At 47.1% G+C, this 24,207-nt stretch overlaps 1 protein-coding gene across 2 annotated transcripts in view; it reads right to left on the bottom strand.

Moving 5' to 3' along the window:
* Window positions 1-24,207, bottom strand: part of FBRSL1 (fibrosin like 1) — a 496,130-nt gene that overhangs the window by 83,265 nt on the left and 388,658 nt on the right. For both annotated transcript variants that reach the window (XM_059485477.1, XM_059485478.1), the window contains exon 6: window positions 10,410-10,463. In XM_059485477.1, coding sequence (XP_059341460.1) covers window positions 10,410-10,463 — 54 coding nt within the window. The remainder of the gene's footprint in view (window positions 1-10,409; window positions 10,464-24,207) is intronic.

Here is a 24,207-nt window from a genome sequence, read left to right as displayed (position 1 = left end):
GATCAGTGCTGCCAGTAGCAATGAGCCAATGCTGCTGTGCAACTTAACCCAGCATTAAAACGCACTCGACCTCCGAAGCACTGCCTTTCCCACCGAGGTTCTCACTTCCTCTCGCAGCGTCTGTCTGCTCCGCTCCCTGCTGCCAATCATCACCTCCGGGCACCTCTCTCAAAGCAATCTGCTCGGCAAGCAGCAGGCAGAGGGGCTGGGCAAGGGCAGCTGCCTTGCCCCAGCAAGCCCCAGGTGACCTCTGAATGATAGCAGCCCCGGCCTGAGCCAGGGTTCACATCTCCCAGGTGCCAGCCCTTCACAGCCAGGACCAGCAAATTGTCTTACAATGACCCCCATGGGAACAAATGTACTCGCCGTGCTTGACTTGACTGGCAGGCTCCCACCACAGAGCAAGGGGGGCAGGCAGTCAGCTTTGCTCATTTATTAGATCCACGCTGCCAGGTCAGCCTCTTTGTTGCTCACTGCAAACTCGGAGATGGGGCAGCAGCTGCCATCCAGAGAGCTCAGCATGTTTCACCCACACTGTTCCACCCCTCTGCTCAGGTCTGGGCACTCGCTGCCAGCTCTCCACCCAACAAAGCTCGAGCTCTCTCTCATAAACCTTGTTCTCCGTGAATTGAGGAGACGGAGGAGAAATGGCACACAAAAAGGTGGGGAGGGGATCCAGCACAACCCAGAAAGAGGTGAAAATTATTTAGAGAGCACTTAGCTCTTTTCTCCTACCTCTTCATCATTAGCACTGGAAGCAACACAGCTGTCTAATGGCAACTTCAGACACCCATGGGCCAGCAAAGCGACATTTTCCACACTTAAATAACACTGAGCTGATTTAATTACTGCACTTAATAGTAACAAAAGATGTCTCAATTTAATCTTCAAATGGCCCTCCAAGATCAAAACACAGCTGGCTGGATAACAAGATGGCCTAGGCCAGCAAACAAGTAGGTCCAATTTGCTCAAGAGCTGCATCCACTCCTGGGTATGAAAGGCCAAGGAACACTTGTGTGCCGAACGAATCAAAGGAAGCAGCGCTCCCTCGCCCCCTCCCTCCCTCCTGTCCTCTGTCATCGAGGGGAAAAATAAAAAGGCAGCTGATTCACGGGCAGAGAAATGCAACACGATAAAAGAACAAATGATTATGTTTGGGAGAGAAAGGAAAGAGGTAAGAATCAAGATTTAACAGGTTTTGCTTTTATAATCCTTCAAGATGATTAGGAATGAATGAATCAGATTAAAATCACATGGAGACAAAGGGAAGTCTCTAACTCTTTTGTTTTTCTTTCCATACTGGACAGAAGGAGATGGCTCATTAAGGAAAGCCCTCAAGACACAGCTACAGTGAGGAACAACCAAGCTTCTTTTTTGGGTAAGAAAAGTAGGGGAAAATTAACCATTTATTTTTAATATTCTCTGATGTCCACACTGGGCTGTGACTGTTACTTTTTGCAAACTGTTTCAAGAAATGCCCCTCTCTTGAGCAGTTTTCAATGCATACTCCTGCTGACACAGGGTCAGGCCTCTCCAGGCACCTTCCAGAAATGTTCAAGCTTTTGCACATTCCATTACAGCTAAACAGAAAGGTTAGAGCCCATCTTTCTGCCACTGCAACATTCCTATGATCCTGAGTGGCAGGGAAGTCTGAATAAGCTCTCATCATATACCTGGGATGCAGCTTTCCAACACCCCTTTCCAGCTACTGAGAGCAACACCAGGGGCACACAGCTCACATTTTGGACCTAATTTCACTAGCATTAATTAAAAAGAAGTTTACTACAAACCAGGTTGTTGAGCTTTGTGGGGTTACTCTGGATGAACAAAAGTCTGTGGGATATTGCTGCTGAAAGCTCAAAAAGTTTTCTCTAGTAATTTTTCCCGAACTTTTTCTCTTGATGGAGAATTAGGATGAGGCAACTAAAGTGTAACAGTTTTCTTGGAGCCCTGGATCATGTTTCTGGGGAATATGGTTTCTTTGGGTTTTGGTTTTCATTAAATACAATTTATTTCATCAACAGCAGTTCTTAAGCAACAGATGATGTCACTGGCCACTGCACCATGAATGTGGAAGACTGGGGATATGGGGAAATTCCCTCTAACTCTGGTAACTCCCTCCTCCTCTCCTTGGACTGTGACATTACACAGGAAGATAATGTCCATGTTTACAACAATCACTGCTTTGCTCAAATACCCTGGCAAGGATGAGATGTCTGATCAGAGTCACTGAAGTAGGAAGGGCTGGGAGAGATCCTGTGGCTCCATCTCCTCCTCAACAGGGCTAAATCTATGTTCAATCAGGTTTTAAAGGGCCCAGGTTATCTGAGTCTGCATGCAAATTTCAGACTAATTCCCTCATTGTTTATTTAAGTACCTTTCTTTCCCAGTGACTTTGACCCTGGACAGCCTTGTATTTTCAAAACCCCATTATTTTGCAATAAACTGCTGAAGAAACACTCATTGCTTCAATTCACAACCTCCCTACAGATCTGTGTTCAAGCTCAGGGACCGAACCTTCAAACTTCAAACTCGCTGGGTTCAGACACCTGAATGGCAAGTACGAGCAAAATTTCTCATCTCTCTGCCCAATTGGTTTCATTTAAGCATGACTGAACCTCATCTTAAAGCCACTTTCCCAATCAGTTTAAGTTCTAGATCAGTAACAAGAGATCTCGGGGAGGCGCTGGCTGCTGAAGCTCGAGCAAGTGCGCGTTTCCAGTTTGCATGTTTGTTTAAGTAAGTGACAAAGATGGAGGGATAAAAAGCAATTCCCTTAACTAGAATTCACAAGTGCAACCAAGCAGAAAATCTCCCGCCTGCCCGAGAGGAGGGAGTCAGAGCTTCTCAAAGGCGGAGAGGCGGCTGCGCTCAGTGCCCGCACAAAGCGCCGAGCGCGGCATCCCGGCCCCGCTGCAGTCAGCAGCACAGTTCCCAGAGATTTCCTCGGGGCCAGGATGCTCAAACCTGTTCAGACAATTCACAAACCACCATTTCAAGGGCACACCTTCGCACGAGATTCCCAAGGGCCTTTTGAGTTTTGACTTAAATGCTCGGATTATTTTTACAATTCCGGTTATGGGTTCTTTGTTCGCAGGGAGTTAAGCAATACAAAGAACACAGCGAGAGAACAATGAAGGCATTACCATGCATGATTTGTCTTAAAAAAAATTCTTCTCCTTTTCATGAAGTTATAGATCCAATTTCAGTCTTTATTATCACTTTGCCATGTGAGAAAGTGGTTCTTAATTTTAATAAAGGAAGGGAGCTTCATATTTCAACAAGAGCTTAAATGCTTCCTGCAATACAGGAGGGGGAAAGCTCTTTTGCTAACAGTTACCGCAGGCCAGATTTTTGGAGGGAAAGGGAAATAATCTGCCTACACCAAGTAAATAAACCCTGTCTAGGACATACCTAACAGTGGGCAGTAGCCCAAAGACATCTTGTCCGATGAGATCATTTCTGCCCCCTCCATTTTAAGGGAAATTAAGAGCTTGCTCTGCCAAGCACATATTAACATCTCACTTATCACTAAACTCAGGGTCCAGGCAAGTACATATGCTACTGAAGTCTGTGGTGCACGACTGGACTGATAAAAATCTTTCCACCATGTTAACCCATCTGGAGAAAGAACCATATATGCAGCTTTCACTGAGATTACTGGATAATTATCTTCCTCAAATCTACTTTGCCCTTAGAAAGGAGTCTGCAGTATATCTAAGGAGGTTCTCATCTAAAATTTAAATTTCATGTGAAGAATTAAAAGTTTAACCCAATTCACAAAGTAAAGGCCCCAATTCACAAAGGCTTGTGTAGTTTACCTTTGAATAAATGCTACTAGTGGCCCACTGTTCCACTGCATGCTATCATGGCAATTTTAAATCGGAAATGCTAGTTGGGTTTGGCCAGCCAAATCTTCAGAGCTATTCCAGTTTGAAATCTACTATGGAAATTTCTTTCTCCCCAAACATGACCAATAGCCCTATTATATTACAGCCTTTCCCATCAGACCCCGTTTATGTTAGCACTGGAGCCATAATACCAAAATCTGTCTTTAAATATGCTCCTCACTGGTAAAAAGTAAATATAGCTTTGCAAAATTGTTTTAAAATTTTGTTCCATCTCTGTTCTGGCACAGGAAATGAAGCCAGTTGTAACCTCAGTACCAAGAATCTGGTTTAAACACAGCCCATGCTGGAAGTGAAATAAAAATTTGATGCAACACACATTCCTTAAATGATCTATGACACAACTTGGGCTGTGACCAAAAGACCTGACCTGGGCTGCCGCTACACGTTCATCCAAACAAACAGGACTGTGGGCAGTGCCAATACTCCCATTTTCCACTCGAGAACCTCAAGATGCACAGCCAGGTGAGGTTCCTTGCCCATCAAGGGCATGCTGGAGAGGAGCACACAGAATATGTGTGGGTGACCTGGCCACTGGGACACACCACCTGGGTGCTTCCCATACTGCATCAGCACAGAGGGGCAATACGGTATTTGTTGAATCTGTTATTCATTATTAATTCCGCACTCTGAATAAGGGGAAAAAAACCCTGAGAAACTGAGAGCCACGTATGGAACACAGTCCTACTGAGAGAGGACTAACAAGAAAGTCAGTAAGACTACTTCTAGCAAATCTCAAGCCAGAGCCAAATAGAGAAATGGAGTAAAAGCAGCAGCAACTAGCATTTTTATCTTCCGACTCACTTGCATACAACTCCCAGCAAAGGGACTGAGCTGTGATAAAAGGGGCTGCAAGATACCAAAGGGAGATATGGTGGTTTAGGATTCTTTTCAGGCAGCTGAGTAGAGATCCCTGCCCCTTCTTCTCCTGGGGCCATTCATCTTCCCCAGGTGATGGGAAGCCAATCTCCCAGCAGGTGGGCCTGCTCTCGCAGACCTTAATGCTTAATTGCCACAAATCAATTCCAGCCTTGATGCTCAGGCTGCTGCCGCTGCCCCATCCCCGTTTCCAGCCCTTTCTCCTCACACTGATTGCAGCCTGGGATCCTCTCATGTTACTAAATCCACCTTTGGACACAGCACCCAGGAAAAGCAAAGCTCCAGACCCTGCTGGCTGTGGCCAGTGCCGTGAGCTGACCTTACACAAGAACAGCCTCCAAAATAAAATTCATCTCTGTGTCCCTGTGCATGTGTGCACACACACATGCCTTCTATTTTATTTTTTTGTTCGACTGGAATTAATCAGGAATGATAAACACTGTTTGTTTCCTGAAAGCAGCAGTGGGGGGATGAAATATGCCTCTTAAGCTTATCAGCTTCAGCGCCACTGAAGAGAAAGCTGGCTTCTAAGCCCAGGGATAATGGGCTGTCCTTTCAGGAAGGTATCAGAGGTCTCAGGAGAGGCAGACAGCACAATGGTGTGACCTTCAGCTAATAAAGCCCACCCTAGAGTCCAAAGAAGCTTGGGGAATATTGACAAAAGTTCATATTTACAACAGCCTGGACCCTTTCCAGATACCATTACCAGTCTAGAGAGCTGCAGCCTCTGTATGTACACTCACACAGGCTTTTATTCTGCCTCCTCCTTTCTTTCTTTGTTCCCATGCCAGCAAAAAAAAAAAAAAAAAAAAAAAAAAAAAAAAAAAAAAAAAAAAAATTAGACAGAAAATGGCAATTCTTCTGCTAACGAGGCTCCAGCAGCATCCTTCTTAAAGAAGAAAGTTATTTAAAATTTCACTTTCAACCTCAGCCCTACCCCTCTACTTGAAGGAAACTCAAGGCCTCTTGCAAGGATTCTTGGTGCATCATCGTGCTCATCAGGAAGAAAGCATATGTGTTTTTGTGGAAAATCTGCTGATTTATTTATAATTCTTTAAACAAAAAGGCAGCCAACATATTGTAAAATGAGAATGTTGTAGGGTTTTTCTTCAAATAGGCACTGGCAATCAATGCAGCCCGTCAGAAATACACGCCCAAAGCATTTTCAGGCAGAAACTGATCCCCCCCAGTCTGCCTTGTGGTTGGCAAAATGACGTTCAGCCCATAACTAGAGTGCACAGGCATGACTGGAATACAAATAACAATAATATTTAAAAAATTGTTCATACAGTGAAAAAAGCCCATTTCAAAACATAAAAACTGTTTGAAGCTGGAGTTTCATTTTTCTGCCTCCTAAAATAGTTCCAAAACAAATATATTAAAAAAAAAGGTTTGGAGGAAATCTGTTTTCAAGGGTAATTTCACTGAAATCAATATTAAATCTCAAAATATTTAATGGAAATAACATCTTCAGTGACAGAATTATTTTGACCACACTTTCCAGTCCAGCTACATGCCAGTCTGCCATTTTTATTTATCTGCCTCATAATTCATCTTTGCCATCCTGAAACTGATCCTGTTAGGGATCAAAAGGGATCCAAGAACTGGAACAGGTTAGAATTTACCCCAATAACATCTTCTAAAAGATGCCTCTGTATCGTGGTGGTCTCGTTTGCCATGCCAGTGTTTGACAGGCAGGAAGAGGGCTGAACAAACATCTATGAAGACCACACACTTCTCATTTTGCAGCTTTTTTCCCCCCAGTTAAGAACATGCTTCCACCAAGTGCTACATCAGCTACAAAGGCTCACAAGCAGTTTCCAATTTCCTAGAGTTATGGCCCAAGCAGGCATTTTATCCTTTCTCCTTAATCCCATCCAAGCATATTTGCTATCAGGAGAGTTCAGGTGATGGATTGCAGCCTGTCTGAATCCAAAGTAGTCAAATTAGCTATTAATGTTGTGCTTAATGTGCTCACACAAACAAGGTCATTGGTTGCATCGAGACTAATAGAAGATGACACACAGTGGGACTGCACAGCCCAGGGGACTGCAAACACGATGAAAAAGTCTTTGGTTTATTGCCACTACTTCAAAATCAAGCCTGATGGTGCAGACATGCTACCCATGCTCAGCATTCCAACTGGCATCCACTCACAGCACAAACCCAGGGAGGAGCACTCAGTCCTCCAGCACCTCAGACAGAGCTCTATTGGCTCAACTGCAGCCACATTTTGATCCCTGTCAAGATTAACCATCCTTCCTCCTGGCCCCCAAACACTGCTCCAAATTACATTCATCCTCCCTCTTGAGATGAGCTAACAAAATCCATCAGCAGCAAGCAGCACTGAACTCAGGAAGTGGTGTAACAAATCCAAAGAAAAACAGAAAGAGTTAATAGTGCCATCAAAAAGATGAAGCCTGGAAAAATACCAGCTAATTCACCTGTGGGGAAATACTCCTCAGGACAAGTAGGAGAAGTGAAAGCTCTTGGGTTCCTCCAGCAGGAACCTGGAGCCCACTAGGGCAAAATACCCATTACCAGCCCACCTGAGGGCACAGGGACACAGCGAAACACTTGGAATCAGTTTCAATTTCTCTAAGCACTGTTTCAAGGATGAGAGGTGACATCGGGCTGCCACCAGAGCCCTCTCTAAGGGCTTTTCATTGCCTAAACCCCTACACCAGCACTGTTTTAATAACTGTAACAGTGAGTTCCTATTGAGAAACTCCAAGAAACAACTATGTCTGGTAGTAATTTTATACCTGTTTTCCATGGCAGAACCCCCTGGCTCTCAGGAAACCATGGGATATTAAGTGTATCCCAGAGAAACAGGCAGGTCCAGGACACGTCTTCTGCTGCAGTGCATGGGCAACTGCTCTGAACTGCTGCCCTCTCTATTTCCAAACCACAAACACTCAGAAAATGCCTTGCTTTTAGGGTACAATTTTAATAATGAATATTGGAGTTATAAGGCTGAAAAAGCAAGCTCCATTCTGAGAGGGTGTAATAATCCCACCTGTGGCTGCTCCCAGCACGCCACTCTGCAGCCTACCTTGAAGCACAAAAATGGGAAGCATAAATGGCCTTCTTGTGGTGTTACATTATATTGCACAAGGCTTTGTCTTTCTTGAGTGAAGAGATGAAAGACAAAAAAAGAAAAAAAAATCAGGGCTTGAAACTGCAAAGAATTAAGCCTTAATATCAGCCAAGCTGGTGACTGGATCTCGGAAGCCTGCTTCCCTCTGAATTTCTCCTTGCTGCTGTGACGTGCTCACACTGAAAATTTTCCCCTGAGCAACTGCCTGACTAAAATACAGCACACCCTTACCATAAAGCCCTTTGTTAAAACATCTTTGCCATAAAGCTGCAAAACCTTGGCTCCCAAGTACATTAAATCGTTATAAACCTGCCTTCGTTTTAACCGTGCAGTATTTCAAAACACAAAGCGCTTCTTCTGAGAGACAGCACTTTAATGAGGAGAGGGGCAAAATATATAAACCAAACCTCATTATAGCATAATTTCCAGGAGACAAGCATGCTGTTATAAAAGGAATCCATGGCAATAGCATTTCACATAGCTTGAAGATTTAATACTTTTAAACAGCCACCGCTACTTTCAGCCTTTGGTGGTGTTTTGTTTTGAATGCAAGAGCAACAACCAAAATTATGGGTCCGCTGTCAGCTATGTATTTTATATTCTGTAAATTGTTGCAAATGGTGGATTCAACTCTAAGGCACGCTCAAAAAATGTAACAGAGTCAGTAAGAGACTCACTACAAGTTACTGTGTATATTCTTACTTTAAACTTCTGCATTCTTAAAGGTTGTTGCTTTTAAACACCACCATACAGCATGGACAGGGTAAATTACCCAAACCACATCCAATCCATACTGGATTGAAAGTACTTATAATGATAGTTGGTTCATGTGTTAACAGTGAAGCCAAAGAAACCTATCACACGACAAGAAAAATCTGGAGTATTAACAGACAAATGAAAGTAATGGATATAACGCCATTTAATACCACCTGTCAGATAAATCAGGGTAACTGGCACATCAAAGGGACTGCAATTAGTTTCCAAAAATGAGAATACTCATTTTTCTTTAAATCTGAAACTTGATTGCTTTCTACAAAATGACAAGTGGATCAGCCTCCCCCAGCCAACGAGAAAAATGTTACTGGAGAAAACTGCTCTTCCTAAGAACAAATTATCTATCAAAGGAGCCTCCTGAATTACACTGGTCTACAAGACTTTTAAACTTAATATAATAAGAATTGCCATTATTGATTACAGTTCTTCCATCTTAGTCTTCCAGTTGTAACTTCTGAAATGAAAGCTTAGCAATGATTAGGTATTTACTATAGTCAGTAGAGAAAAATAGTGAAGAAAAAGATGACCTTAAAGGCCACCAAAGGAACAATGTACCTCTTTTTTCTTTTTCTTTTTTTTTGAGAGAAGGAAAATAAAACAAGCAAAAAACCCCAACCCCTGCCCCCCAAATAATCCCATCCCAAACCCAACAACAAGCAAGGGGAGATGCACTGCATGGCAGCTTTGACTTAAAGCACATGTAACACTGATTGATGGATACTGAAAGCAGAGACACCTGTGGAAAATTAAACCCAAGCAAGCACCAAAACTGGGACAGGTTTTTGTGTTTCTTTAGAAATCTACGCAAGAAGGATCAGAATTTCAGGCAATGATAATTCTAGCTACTATCACAGATCTGGGTCAACAGCAGGGTAAAAGTTGACCTGTAATTGATGCCTATAACCTGGTTAGGATAAGCATTTCCTCTTATCTCTCTGCTGCGGCTTATGACAAATGATATTCTGGACTGAAGGGTGCTTATGCTCCCTGATTACCAGCAGGTTCAACACTTACTACATGGCTACAGAGATGGAGTGGCACTTCTGACTGCAGCTCTCAGAAAGGCATCTGAACAGAACACAGCACACCAGCCCTTTTCCTAAATCCAACATCCACGATTTTGCCACTGAAGTCCTGTTTCCAAGGTACTTTTTACAATTTTTCCTGATGTGACTCTTGTTTCCAGGTTTAGAGCAAAAGGATAACAGATTCCTCCTTCACCGTCATCACTCTCTTGTAAATCACAAGAGATGTTTGCAGCTCTTACCAACTTCAGCACGGCAGCAGACAGCAGGCTGGACAAGTCTGAGGCAGCATGTCAGCACACAAATGATAACAGGATGTCTGGTGTTAAGGAACCCAGCCCAGCACGTGCCTTCCCTTAGCTCAACTTTAATATTTTTCTGCTTGGCTGTGCAACTAAACCTCGAGGAAGAAGACAGCTGCAAGCAACTGCCCATGCTACTTCTGTTTTACAATCTTCCCACTTCCTCCATTAACAGCTGAGGGTTTGGGGTGCTAGAAACAAGAAGACTTCTCACAAATGTGCAATGAGACCCTGAGCTAATGGGTTAGCTGACATGGAACTGTTAACAGTGAATTGGCTTGGAGACAGTGGGGGGAAAAAAAAAAGGGGAAAAAAAAAAGGGAGACAGAGTGATAGAGACAGAGACAGCAACCAATTCAGCTGCAAGAAATCAAGCTAAATCAGTCCCAAGTGCCCATGTTGGAGAGACTTGATCTCATACCTTGCTTGTTATCAAGGCACTCCTGATACGAGTCAGCTCCAGTTCCGTTGCGGTCTACAGACAAAACAAAAAGTTTCATTCATATCAAACATAAATATTAGAAACTTCTCAAATGGCAGCCCTCCTGGAGCAACACATTAGGTGCAAACAGCACTACTGCCTTTGGAGGCCACGCTGCTTGGCTGACAGAACCTGTGAGTGGTCACAGACAAGGCACAACAGACTCACACCAACCCACTGGGAGGAACTGAACTTATTTCAGTCCTGGGCAGGAGGTGCTCCCAGCCCTGCCCATCTGTCTCCACACTGCTGGTGCAAAGGGGAGGGTGCTCTGAGTTCCTTAAGCACATGGAGGATGGAATACTTGGAGTTAAATCCATCATTGCACTGTAGGCCCTATGAAAGCACTGGTTTGAACCAGCAGAACTCAAACTACATTCTGGAACAGACTTCTCTGTGGCTGGTGGTGCTGTGGTCCTTTTTGGGTTTTGGCTGCTACATCATATTAAAGTTAGCTGAAGATACAAGAACATGCTTTCCAAGTATTACTGTTCCACGGATGCAATGTTACTGTAGGTACAAGAACATGCTTTCCAAATATCACTGTTCCACGGATGCAATGTTACTGTAGGTACAAGAACGTGCTTTCCAAATATCACTGTTCCACGGATGCAATGTTACTGTAGGTGCCACTGGGGTTATCGGACCCAGCAGCAGTAGGGGAGCTGGTCTGTGCTGTGAAAATGGAGAGAAGCTAAGACTCTTGTGCACTTGTGTGCTCCACACAGAGAAGAAAACAGACAGCTCCCAAACACAAGTGTGGTCACACGTGGCCTCTCACATCCAGCATGGATGTCACCTAACAAAGCCCCTTATCTGCATTAGAGGTGCAGTTAGATCTCAGCACCTGTGTGTTAAAAGGGTTTCACCTGCAGGTTAGCAGAATGAGGTTACAAGGTGGTTTGGACCTTAAATGCAAACCAAAGAATTTTCCAGCACAGTTTCTGCTCCTGCTTTACAATTCAGTTCCACCACCAAAAATGCCTGGATGGTCCTTGAAAACAAAAGTAATTTAAGTACATCTGTAACTCCAGGTAAATGAATGTTCTTTCAGCAGCTTACAGGCACCTTACACACCGTGTTACATATGAGGACTAAAGCCATTGAGCCTATGAGGTGTCTGCACAACCTCAGAAAGGGAGGTTTTCTACATCACACGTCTAAGAACACACCTGGTGCTAAAATCAGTCCTGAGCGTAACTACCAAACCATTGGATCAGGTCACCCATGGCACATGCTCCTACCATGGCAATCCCCAAAGGCACTGGAGACAGCTCCTCTGCTAGAACAGATCCATGAGCTAATTACCATTAATGAAGGAGCCACTCCACCAAGCTGAGCTATCCACCAGACTGTCCATAGCAGTATTTCAGCATCACCATCCAGGGAACCAGCACAACAACGAGTTAATTTCTTTCTAAACATGCTGTTTAGGGCCAGAAGTTTATAAATACTGTTCATAAGAGGAAAAAAAAGACACTAAGGAGAATCCTGCCACCCAGGCACCTACAAACAGCTGCATTTCTATACCTCCAACAAGCACTGGTTCCCGACTATGAGGGTTTGCTGGCACCGTGTGCCAAACACATTCCCCCATCAGCTGCCCCTCTTATCTTTGCTCAACCATCAACTTGTGATGGCTCCTTGAAGAGGAACAGATCCAGATCCCAGTTAAAAGGCTTCACATTCAGCAATAGTGTTTAATGAACAAAGAAGCAAAAATTGAAGTTGCCCCACTGTTTGTGTTGTGTAAATCGCAGATAATAGATCTCCCTAATCCTAATGAGGCCTTCCTATTAAAATCTTTATTAGCTTTCAGTTCTGCAGATTGCCCAAAGGCTCATCAGTTTCCCTATCTCTCAGTACCAAGATCTGCTTTAACTTTTACAAATAGCTCTAAGATATTTCTCAGCTTATCAGCATTGCCAAGCAGTCTGTCTTATCATTACTACTGCAGATAAAATAAATGAGCTCACGATGATATGAATAATGGCATTTTCTGTAGGCTGGTTTCCCATTACATTTTCAACAGATTGTAAACTTAAGCACAAAGGAGAGAAAAAATAAAAAAGAAGACAGTATGTGTGTGGGGGGGGGGGAAAGAGTGGCTTTTTTCCCTTCCCATTTACCTTCAGTGCCTTAGAGCACAGGCTGCGTTTTTTTAAGCTCACCTGATGAGAGCTAGTAATTAATTTTGAAAGGGAGCAGAAACACCTCAGCTCTGCTTCCTCCGAAGACCAAAACCCCAGTTACTTCTGGGATGTTTTTTCAGCTGCATTTATTGGAGAGAAGCAAGGGCTAAACCACAGCTCTGCCTAATGAAGCCATCTTCATTAGTTCTCTCCTTTTCCCTCGCAGCCTAGGAACACCAGTCAGATTGGGAATTGAAATCATGAAAAGCAACAGAACTGCGTTTGAATTAAAAGCCTAAGCTACAAAGGTCTCCGACGGCTGCTCGGGGCTGATTAGCAGGAGGCGCGCGTGGCTCCGCTGCGGCGCGGAGCGAATTTCGCAGCGCGCGGAAAAAGGCAAAGCAAAAGGCAAAAAGCATCCGTGGGAGGGAGACGGGGGAGAGCCAGGAGCCCCACACGGCTGTGCCTGCCCGTGGCAGCCAGCACGGAGGTCACGGCTCTGGCAACCATTTTCTGCCTGGTGCCTGCAGCAAGCGCTACAGGGTTAAACGCTCCCCTGCTCCCCCCTGCACGCAAATTCCTCGCCCTGTCACTGTATCAAGGTTATCTATTATTGGCAGTGACAGGTGAAAATTAATCTCCTAATTATTTCTTGCTGCGTAATCTGCACTGAAGGAGTAACGTAAAAGGATTACAGTACACCCTCTACGGAAGGCTTTGCTAGAAAGCCAATCATCCAGGGAGATAGAGGGGATGTGGGAAAGAGATATTTATGACGGATTTCCAACCATTTTGAAGGCGGAATGAGCTGTAACTTTATAACCGACAGCTCTGGAGTGAGGATATTCTTGCAGGTATCTTAATAGCCTAAACACTTCTTATTGTTGATTCCTCCAGGAAAAAAAAGCCCTAAGATTTATATCCATTATTGTCCCTGATTCTCCTCTGGAATAGCAGTTACTGCAGGAACAGCATCCATGTACAGATGTTTTTTACCCCCCACAGAAACATTATGGCAAACAATGTACCCAGACTGCTTCAACTCAATATTAAAAATCTTGCAGCTACCTTCCACAGCAATTTAACTGTAACACTTTTTCCATTAGAACAAAAGCTAGACTGAGTACTTGCAAAAATAAAAGCATTTTTTAAAAAAATCTCATTTTGTAAGCAAGCTAGAAATATCTTTGGTAACAACACAAACAGGCACCTTGAAATGCTGGCTTCATGTAAACTCCAGCTTTCCTCTTACCACCCACCAGAAAAGAAGGTTTATTTTTACAGCATTCAAGATCACACATTTATCTTTAACCCTTCCCATGCAGCCATATAAGGCACAAATGGGTGTTTGCAAGAACCTATTTGTCTACGTCCATGCCAACACTATCATTCTAAATGAAGTTTCCAAGAACAATCAATCACAGGTTGTGCTCAAAATTGCATTAGCTACCTTGAGAGATGCTGTCACTACCTGTGCCTCTGAGATGTTTAATGCAGGGGTCCCTGTCTGTGAAGCCCTAACAGGACAGGCAGCAAGGAAAATCACCACTTGCAATCAAGTCCTGACACCAGTATCACTCACACTTATCTTCCATTTCCTTGATGGCAAAAGTGCAGAAACAGCTTCTACATGGTGCAGAAAAACCACTCATTCCTTTATGCAAACTTTCGGTGCTTAACTCCAGCACCATGTTTCTAATATTTGGAAAGCTCTGGACCAGGATCTCACAGCTGAGGACAGGTAAGTGACACAGGTGACAGTGCCCCGAGCTGGGGCAGGGTCTCACAGCTCAGGACACGTAAGTGACACAGGTGACAGTGCCCCGAGCTGGGGCGGGATTCCATGGCTGAGGACAGGTAAGTGACACAGGTGACACAGGTGCCCCGAGCTGGGGCGGGATTCCATGGCTGAGGACAGGTGAGTGACACAGGTGACACAGGTGCCCCGAGCTGGGGCGGGATTCCATGGCTGAGGACAGGTAAGTGACACAGGTGACACAGGTGCCGCGAGCTGGGGCGGGATTCCATGGCTGAGGACAGGTGAGTGACACAGGTGACACAGGTGACACAGGTGTCCCGAGCTGGCGCAGCCCCCGCGGCCGGGGCGGCGCTGGGGGCGCACCTGGGCGCAGTGCACACCCGCGGCCACACGGTGGCGCAGCCGCGCTCCGAGCGCGCCCGGCCCCGCACCTGAACCCCCAAAAACCCCAAAATCACCCAAAACCTCCCAAAACCCCAAAACCCGGGCTGCGCCCACCTGGGACCCAGCCCCGGCACCGTCAGGGGTCACTGCGCCCCCACAACCCGACTGCCACAGGGAGCCGCCAAGCTGGAGCGCATTTGCCCCTCCAGGGACAGAAGCTGGCCGAGCCATCTGAAACGCTGCTAAAATCACCAGCACTGGGGGTTTTAAATGAGCAGCTCAAATCAGGCAAATTCCCCAGCAGTGACAGAGGTGCTAAAGCTGTTCACCTTTTCCTCTGTTGGTTTTAACACCTCTGGGCTAGGCTGAGGCTCCTGGAGGCTCCCTGAACTCCGAGCATCAACAGTGCTGGAGGGCAGGTGTGTGGAAATGGATTATTTACCTCCTGAAGGCAACTGCTACCAAAAGAGTAAGACTCTATTGAAGTAACTTTTAACAAGAGCTTCTCCTAGGTGATCCTCACGATATCACAAAGACTCTGAAAATATGCGTCCAGCTACCAGGTTTTGCTGAATCCACACATCACCTATATATATTTCTACATATTTCATTTTCATCAGCATGAAGGTAAGGCAATTTGAGTTTCCCCCATTAAGGCTAGCGATTTACTTCTCCTCAGGACCTATTTTCAATAGACAAACAGAAATAATTTAACAAAGCCTAGAACAGAACATAAGCCCTTAATGGTTTACCCTTGGTGTTAAGTAAATGAGGAAATTATTCACTGGCATCTCTCATTCTGCAGATGTTTCAATCTTAGAGTTACCTAATCTCTTACACAGTAGTTATGAGAACAAAAGAAATGTGTATAGAGGCAAAGTACTCACCTACTAACATATCAGTACTACTTCTAACAAGCCTGTTTCCCAGTAATATGTTTTCCTGATGGAAATCTGAAGAACAAATTTCTATCCATAGGCATTTTCCCCAAATGCTCCATCATCAACCTCATTATGCGATACAGAAATTCTCCCAAGGGATATTATGTAATGGCAATCCCTCCTTCCTCCCCCTAAGGAGTATATTTCTCATTACATCTCCTAGTAATTGATCAATCTAGGAAATAATTTCTGGTAAAACCATATGTTTCTTTACCTAGTTTAGAATTCCCATCTTTATTCAGAAGAATAAAAAAAAACCAAAACAACAACTTCCAGGAGATCCTAAAATTTCTATTTCTGATGCTTGATGCCAATCTTTCCTCAAACATGTTATTAAGCAAGGAGTAACATTCATATACCTGCCTGACCTCAGATCTTACAAATTCATAAAGTCATTTAAATTAAGCATCTTACATTTCCTAACCTGATGATACAAATAATTTTATTTTAATGGATTTTAAAAAACTGTTTCATATTCCAGTGTATCCAGACACCATATACCATATTGTGGGTAATTCAACATAAGGATGCAGGGATTAAAGGAATAAAAAACAAAAAAAAAAAAAAAAAAAGAAAAGAAAGAAAATATTTAAGGCAGAAAATGACATAGACATCTGTGCTCTCCAAAAGTACCACACAGCACAGACCAGCCAGCTGAAGAATGCAGCCTTTTTCACAGCCACTTCTGTCAACATATCACCACCAAACATCCCACCAGGTTTTACTTTAGAAGCCACAACAGCAAACACTAATATTTATACCCCTTGTTCAAAGTTAACACTTCAACATGGCACATTCTTGAAAATCAGAGGAAAATAAGTATCAACTACTGCTAAATATCTGTAGTTTGTCACTGGAACTGGAGACATACTCCAATCCCTTTTTAAACTTTAAAATACCAGAGCTACGTGTGACAGTGCTATTTGATTTAGCCAGCCCAGGCCACAAGGTCCAGCAGATGACTGCATGTCCTGATAGAATAACACTGGGATATATTTTACTGCTTCGTTTGTTTATGAGAACAGACTGCCCCTCTCAGATAAACAAGGCTTAAGGTTTCACTCAGAATAGCCCACCTTCCAAACAAAATAAAATGTTTAAAAAAACCCCACTGTATACTGGTGAAAACTTGGTATCCAGCTAAATAAAATACTGCCTGCCTTGTCTTACAGCATAAATCTCCACTGGAAAGGAAAATCAGGCATCTCAAGCTGGTGCCTTTTGGCTTTAGCACAGGGCAGTTTTAGGGAACTGCTGTCAGCAAATGAGGAAATTCTTGAAGAGAGCATTAGGAGCCTGCCACTTGTGGGAAGTTAATGCCGTGTGTATAATTCAAGCAGCTCACCCTTGTAAGTCTGTATGCGGGGAAAATCGGATTTATACATAAACATAAACCTCTGAAGTAAATTCTGATCAGGGATGACCAAAGATTTAACTCTCTAGAAAGAAGAATGGTAAGACTCTGTTTTCCTGTAATACCTTGGCAGCCTTTTCCAGTTGAGCAAGGCTTTCTTTCAAGAATTGATAACGAAGTAAATAATTCCACTTTCTGCGGCCCAGGGGAGACCAGTTAAGGACGCTCTCCAAGACCCAAAGCAATCATTCAGAACAGTAACTTACATAACAAGAAATTATCTTTGTTACAAAATTAGGTTAAAAAGACCTCAGATACTGTAACGTTACAAAAAATCAGGACATGCCTTGAGAAGATTAGCTGCCAAGCAGCCTCCTGAGATAAATTCGCAACTTCAAGAAGATTTTACAAGCCTGGAAACCAGTTTAAATTCCAGAGAGAAACACAAGCCTTGGCCATTTTAAAAGGTCCTTCTTTCCTTCCCTCTGCCCTCACCTTATTCCCGAGCTCTTTCTCCGAACCATCTTTAGTTAACCAGTGACCTGGAAATCTTATTTCGCCTCCCCCTCCCCTTCTCAAATTTGTCACTTTAAACATACAAGGTTTAATTTCTTAATTGGATTAAATTTTTCATTCCGGCTGAGCAGAGGGGCCCCGCGGCAGGCGCGGGGAGGGGAGCGGAGCCCGGCAGCCCCGCACCCCGATCCAGCCCGGCCCGGAGCGGCGCCGATCCTCACGCCAAAACACACAGGGGGAAAACAAAAAAAAAAACAAAAAAAAAACCCAAATAAACCCAAAAACAAACAAACAAAAAAATCCACGACGACCATTTTCAGACTTGCGAGAAGAGGGGCTGCGGCCGCGCCGAAGGGGTTAAACCGCCGGGCACGGATTTTTTTTGAGTTTGTTACCGTTTTCAACAGCCAGAAATCCCAGACCAACACCGGCCTCATCCGGCAGCCGGCTACAGCGCCAGGCAGCCAGCAACACCGGGCAGAGCCAAGTCGCGATATTCCGCGATATTCCGCCCACGGGGACCCCCGAGACGCCCCGGGAGCGCGCAGCGGGACCGGCACGGCCACGGCCACCCGCGGGTGGAGCAGCGAGTCCGCCCGCTCACCCGCGCTGCCCGGAGCAGGCAGAGCTTCAATATTTATTATATTTATTATTCACCCTCCCCGCCAGGGTAGGAAGGGGGATGCGGTCGCACTGGAGGAATGTGCGAAACGGGGTGAAAAAAAAAAATAAAAGAAAAAAAAAGAAAAGGCAGCTCAGGAGCGCATCGCATCCAAGCAGCTTCGCGCTGCTGCGCCGCTTTCTTGTCTTGTGTTTTATTTAAACACACCCAGTTTCTCCCGCAAAAAAACCCTCCATAATTCCGCTCGGAGAGCTCCTCAGTTCGCCTCCGGGAATGGGCAGCGAGCGGCTCCTGCCCCTCCGCATCGCGATCCCCGCTCGGGAGAACGCGGAGCGAACCAGCCCGAGGAAGCCACCGGGAAAGCCGAACCGATCTCTCGGCTGCACCGAGAACGGCGCAAGAGGGAGAGAAGAAAAAGAGAAACACACAGAGACCGCACGCACGGAGCCACCAGCACACCGGCGGGAAGCACGGCGATTTCCTCCCCTCGGCTGACCGCAAAGCCGCCGGCTCCCCGGCTGGAAAACACTTCCCCCGCCGAGGAACGGGGCTCGGCAAGGGGACCAGCAGTCCCCGTGGTGGGGTGGGGGGTCCCCGGCCCGGAGGGCTCCCACCCTCCCTCCCTCCCTCCCTCCCTCCGCTACTCACCGCGCGGCGCGCAGAGCATGGCGAGCCCCGCCGGCCCGCCGGGCCCCCGCGGGATGATCCTCCGGGCGCGGCCGGGCGGGCGCGGCAAGGAGCGGAGCGGAGCCGCTCGGGGCCCCCCCGCAGAGGCACAACGCGGCTCCCGGCCCGGAGGTGCCCCGGGGGTCCCGCCGGCCCCCGCCGCCTCCTCCTCCCGCCGCGCTCCTCCGCCGCTCGCTCCTTCCCTGCGCTCTTCCCGGGGCTGCAGGCACAGCGTCTCCTCCTCGCGCTTTTTTCTTCTTTTTATTTTTTTCCCCCTTGGTTTTTGTTTTGGTTTTTTTTTTTCTCTCTCTCCCCCCGGTCGAACCCGGGGCTCAAAGTTTGCGCCCCCGCGCCCGCTCAGCTCCGGAGCCGCCGCGCAGACGGCGCTACGGGTCCATCACCCGCGGGGCCAAAAACACACGAAGGGGTGAAAAGCCCACAGACGCACCAAAAAAAGGCAAAAAAAAAAAAAAAACAAAAACAAAAACAAAAAGCAAGCGACCCAGGCGGCGGCTCCGGCCGGCATCCGTGGAAGGGAGCAGGGGAACGCTCAGCTCCGCAGGCAGCGCCAGCCCGGCCCCATCCAGGGGCTTCCCCCGGCGGCGGGTTGGTTTCTTTCTTTCTTTCTTTTGGTGGTTCACGCCTCGGTAGCCATTATTCCCAAGCACGGACGGGGAGGCACCGCGCCGAGCCCGCTCCGCTCCGCGGCGGCGGTGCCGCTCCCCGGGCGCTCCGCGGCGCGACTGCTCCGCGCGGCCGCGGCCGCCGCGCCCCGCCCCGCGCCCGCCCGCCCGCGCCGCGGGGCCAATCCGCCCGCGAGACGCGCGGCCCCGCGCCGCGCGCGCCCCGGCCCCGCCCCGCCCCGCCGCGGGAGCGCGCGGGACCCGCCGTCGGGGCAGCGCCGCGGGAGCGCGCGGGCGGGGGACGCGGGAGGTGCGAGGGTGAGCCCGAGTCTAGCGCGGGCGCGGGAACGGCAGCGCCCGCTCCGTGCCCCGCGGCGGGCTGGGCGCGCACACGAGCACAGGTGTGCAGAGGCCGTGCGGACACGGCCCCATCCAGGTGCACGGGGTGTGTCTGCGTGGCAGGTGTGCGTGAGCCCCGTATGAGATCTGTGTGTGTGCGCTGTCCTTGTGTGCACTATAGGTGTGCACAGTCTGTGTCCGTGTGTGTACAGCGTGTGTCCATGTGTGTGCACAGTCTGTGTCCATGTGCACAGTCTGTGTCCATGTGCACAGTCTATGTCCGTGTGTGCACAGCCTGTGTCTGTGTGTGCACAGTGTGTGTCCATGTGCACAGTCTGTGTCCGTGTGTGCACAGCCTGTGTCTGTGTGTGCACAGTGTGTGTTTGTGTGTACAGTGTGTGTCCGTGTGTGCAGTGTGTGTCCGTGTGTGCACAGTCTGTGTCCGTGTGTGCACAGCCTGTGTCCGTGTGTGTGCGTGGTCTGTGGCTCCGTGCAGTGCGTGTGCCATGTCTGTGTGCACGCCCGTGTGTATGTGTGTGCACACAGCTACTGTCTGGGTGTGTGCATGGTGTATGTGTGTATGTGTGTGTGCACACAGCGCTGTCTGGGTGTGAGCATGCCCATGTGTGTGCGAGGTTTCTGCCTGTGTGCACACAGTCAAAGGGCAGATGAAGCGTGTCAGTGCACTCTGAATGCCCTGGTGTGTGCACACTCCCTCCCCCCTACCAGCCTGTGGATGGGCTGAGGTCGGGCTCCTTTCCCTCGATTTTCCATGTTGGTTGCAGCCTCCTGTGTCCCTCAGATGCATTTGGACCCCCAGGGGATTTGGTTCCAGGCAGAGGGAGAAGAGAAAAAGCAAAGGAAATGTTTAATCGTGATTAACCTTCCCCATTGCAAAACAGTTGTTAGTAGGTATATTTAAAATATAATTACTATTGCCGTGATTCACAGGTGCTTTAATAAATGGTTAATCAATGGCCACAGGGCCGGCAGTCGCGCTGCCTGACATGCCTGGTTAGCACCTGCTGCAGTGAACGTGATTCATGGGGACAGGGCCAGCCCCTGCCCTCCTCTCCCCGGGTGGGATGGGGGTGTCACACCCACGAGCCTCCAGCACAGCCCCTGCTCACTCAGCCTGCACCCCACAGCCTGTTCTGCACCCCAACACCCCGCTCTGCACTGCTGGCCCTCACCCAGCAGGATTTTGGGGTGTCCCCAAACGGCCCCAGCACTGCCACTGCCTCTGGGGTGGGGGAAAGGAGCTGCCTGAGCCTGGTCTTCATGTGGCCTGCAGAAATTATCAGAAAATCTTCAGGGAGAAAGGCAGTAAACATCTGTATACTATTAAATCCATTAGATGTGTTCATTATTTTATATTGATTGGTATATCACTACACAAAGTTAATATATTATGATTATTAGTATATTGTTAAATCATTAAATATGACAGCAGATGCAATAAATAATTTCCAGGGGATCTCAGCTGACATTTAGAAATTGATGGGTATGTTTTTCCCTTTGCATCCTGGCTGGCTGCAGGACTGCAGCGATGCTCTGGCTGCTCTGACTGATCTCATTCCCCGGCTTTCCTCTGCCAGTGAAGGCAGCAGAAAGAGCCTGCTCTGCCATGCCCAAGTTTGCATTTTAAAAGATGAAGCTGAATTAATACGAGCCCCAAAGAAACCTGTTGGACGAGGATATTCAAACCACTTGCGTGGAACAGGGAGCCACAAGAAGGATCCACACTGGAGGCTGCACCTCGGTGCTGCTCAGGGACGAGAACACCCTCTTGCAACACCAACAGGATTTTCATGTGAAAACACAAGGATGGAGCTGCCCTGGTGTCAGGAGAGCTGCCACCTGCCTCCTGCAGGTACCCACCCAGACTGGGGAGCATGAGCACCCCCAAACCCCCATCCCAGACTGCAGGTCATGGGGGGGTTGTGGATTTATGGCACAGCTCCTGACGAAGCAGCAGATGTTGGAGAGCATGCACATCTGTATCTTTACAGCAGGGGAGCTGGATGCCAATCAGGGTTAATTCGGGATAAATTTACAAGAGCTCACAGCATGACCCAAGGTACCTCTTTATTGGCCTACTACAGGCCTGCTAAATGCATTGGCCGACTACCACACATTAAAGCCACATGAGCTTGTATGTTCAGAATGTATTTCACAGGAAGACACAGGGATAGAAGAAGGAGGAGAGCCTGTGTCACAAATGACATCCAGATGTGAAAACACTGTAAATACAAACATCAAAAGGCTCACCCCTCCACATTCTGCAAAGACAACATTGGAGAAAGGACTTGCTGCATTTAAACAAATATTCCCGGCAAGGAAGCCAAGGAGCCTGCTGTCCCTGGTGCACAGCAAACCCCCATGGATCCGAGTGGGAATTAGCCATTTGTCAAGGCAAATATGCAGCAAATATTATGCCATCCTCTAGACAGTTCAACCTTGGATCAGGGGCAAGGAAACAGGATGGAAGGGAAGGTGTTTTGCTAAGAAGACCAGAAGTTTAAATCTAATAACTCAAATCTGAAAACTGCACTCCAGAAAGCTGTGATTATTTAGATAAAGTCTCCAGGGCTATGACATACTTCTTAGTAGAATTGATACCATTCAGGGACAGGACTTAAGCCTTGCCAGTTGCATGAAATAACTAAATAAACAGGTGCCTTTTAAAGCCTCATTATTTGCTGCAGTGAAGATAGACCTGGAGTGATAGCCTAGAAAATCTGGGATATCTGGTAAACCCTCAGTAACATTGTTTTAAGAAGATGTGGGGAATGAAAGACATTCCCTTGAAAGGGCTCTGAAGAGCTCCAAATCTCTGTTTGCATGGAGGAACTGGCAGTGAATCACCACCAGTGAAGGACAAGTGTTCCTGGAGCCAAGGACTCATCCCATCAGTCACCTGCCACATGTCCCTTTCCCTTCTTGCCTGCTTCTGACTGCAGTAGAACACAATGGAGAAAAGAGGTGGTTTGAAAAGCACAGAATTAACCTAAAGTAGCATCAATGGCAGGGCAAACCACTTAACACCCTTCCAGAAAGGCGGGGATTGGTGGCTAAGTGCACACAGGGTGCAACATCAGATGCTCATTTTGTGTTCTCGGTTCAGTCCTCGAATGTGCAAACCACGATGACAACATTGGGTGTTACTTGCTTGAACTCTCAGAGCACCACGGCCAGGCACGGGGCTGGGGCAATGTGAAAGCCACGCTGAGATGGGGTGTATTCTTGTTTTTGCAGCTTTTCAAGATGCTATCTGAGCACCAACACCTTACACACAGCATGAGCAGACCACACGAGGGACTCCACACCGAGCTGGTGCTGAGTGCTGGGGTGTGGGGCCAGCGTGATTGTTCTCAGGGATGAGATGAGATGAGATGAGATGAGATGAGATGAGATGAGATGAGATGAGATAGGCTGGGGCTATTGTTTTCACTCAGGCCTGACTCAAGGCTGCAGGACCACAGCCATCCACTCCACCAGCGTATCTGTCTCAAGTGGAGAGCTCTCCCTGGAGACAGGATCCATCACACCAGACTGATGCTTGAAGAGAGCACGGAAGGCTCTCACCCCGAGACAGAGCACACTTCTTATTTTGGAGCTAAAAGCTTCAAGCAGTTTGATACAGGCAGTGCTGACAACAGACGGAGAAAGCACTTAACCATTGTGTTGCATAAAGATATCATGAGGAAATCAGGATTATACAGCAGAGAGAGTAGAAAAACACTCAGGAAGAGCTTGGATAAACTCTGGGCGAGATTCAATAACAGATGCTGCTTCCTCCTGCATTGTGTGTCCCCACCTGGGCTTCTGCTGGGAGGCAGCCGGAGAGGAGTTTTATTGAATCTGTTATTGAGCCTGCTCCCAGGCTGGGGCTCTGCTAGGTACCCTCACAGGGCCTACAGCACAAGTGAAGTTACACAGGAATTGCAGTGCAACTGTTAAAATGTGCTCTGATTGCCTCAAAGCCGGTGTGTGAGGGGATGTGGTGGGGCTGAGGAGTACCAGGGCTGTGAAGACAGTGCTGGGACAGGACTGCAGCTCTCCATCCATCCATCCATCCATCCATCCATCCATCCATCCATCCATCCATCCATCCATCCATCCATCCATCCATCCACCCCAGAGCCTGCTGGTGACACACAGCTCCGCTCCCAGGCCCAACAACACTCCAGAACCATTTAGCCATTGGAGGATCACATTACATGCAAAATCTATAGCTGCTCAAGAGCTTAATTTTGACATACAGTTTTCACTTGCTGAACAGAAAAGGGAGGGGAAGTCTGAAACTGTCTAAACAAAAGAATGTTTTTTTCCACTGCACTTTCAAATGTTCATAAACTGAACAGAATACATTTAGAGACGGCCCTTCGCCTCGGGGCAT

The sequence above is a fragment of the Ammospiza nelsoni genome, chromosome 18, assembly GCF_027579445.1.
Source record: "Ammospiza nelsoni isolate bAmmNel1 chromosome 18, bAmmNel1.pri, whole genome shotgun sequence".
Lineage (NCBI taxonomy): Eukaryota > Metazoa > Chordata > Aves > Passeriformes > Passerellidae > Ammospiza > Ammospiza nelsoni.
The sequence above is the reverse complement of the archived record's forward strand: the minus strand, read 5'-3'. Positions and strand labels throughout refer to the sequence as shown.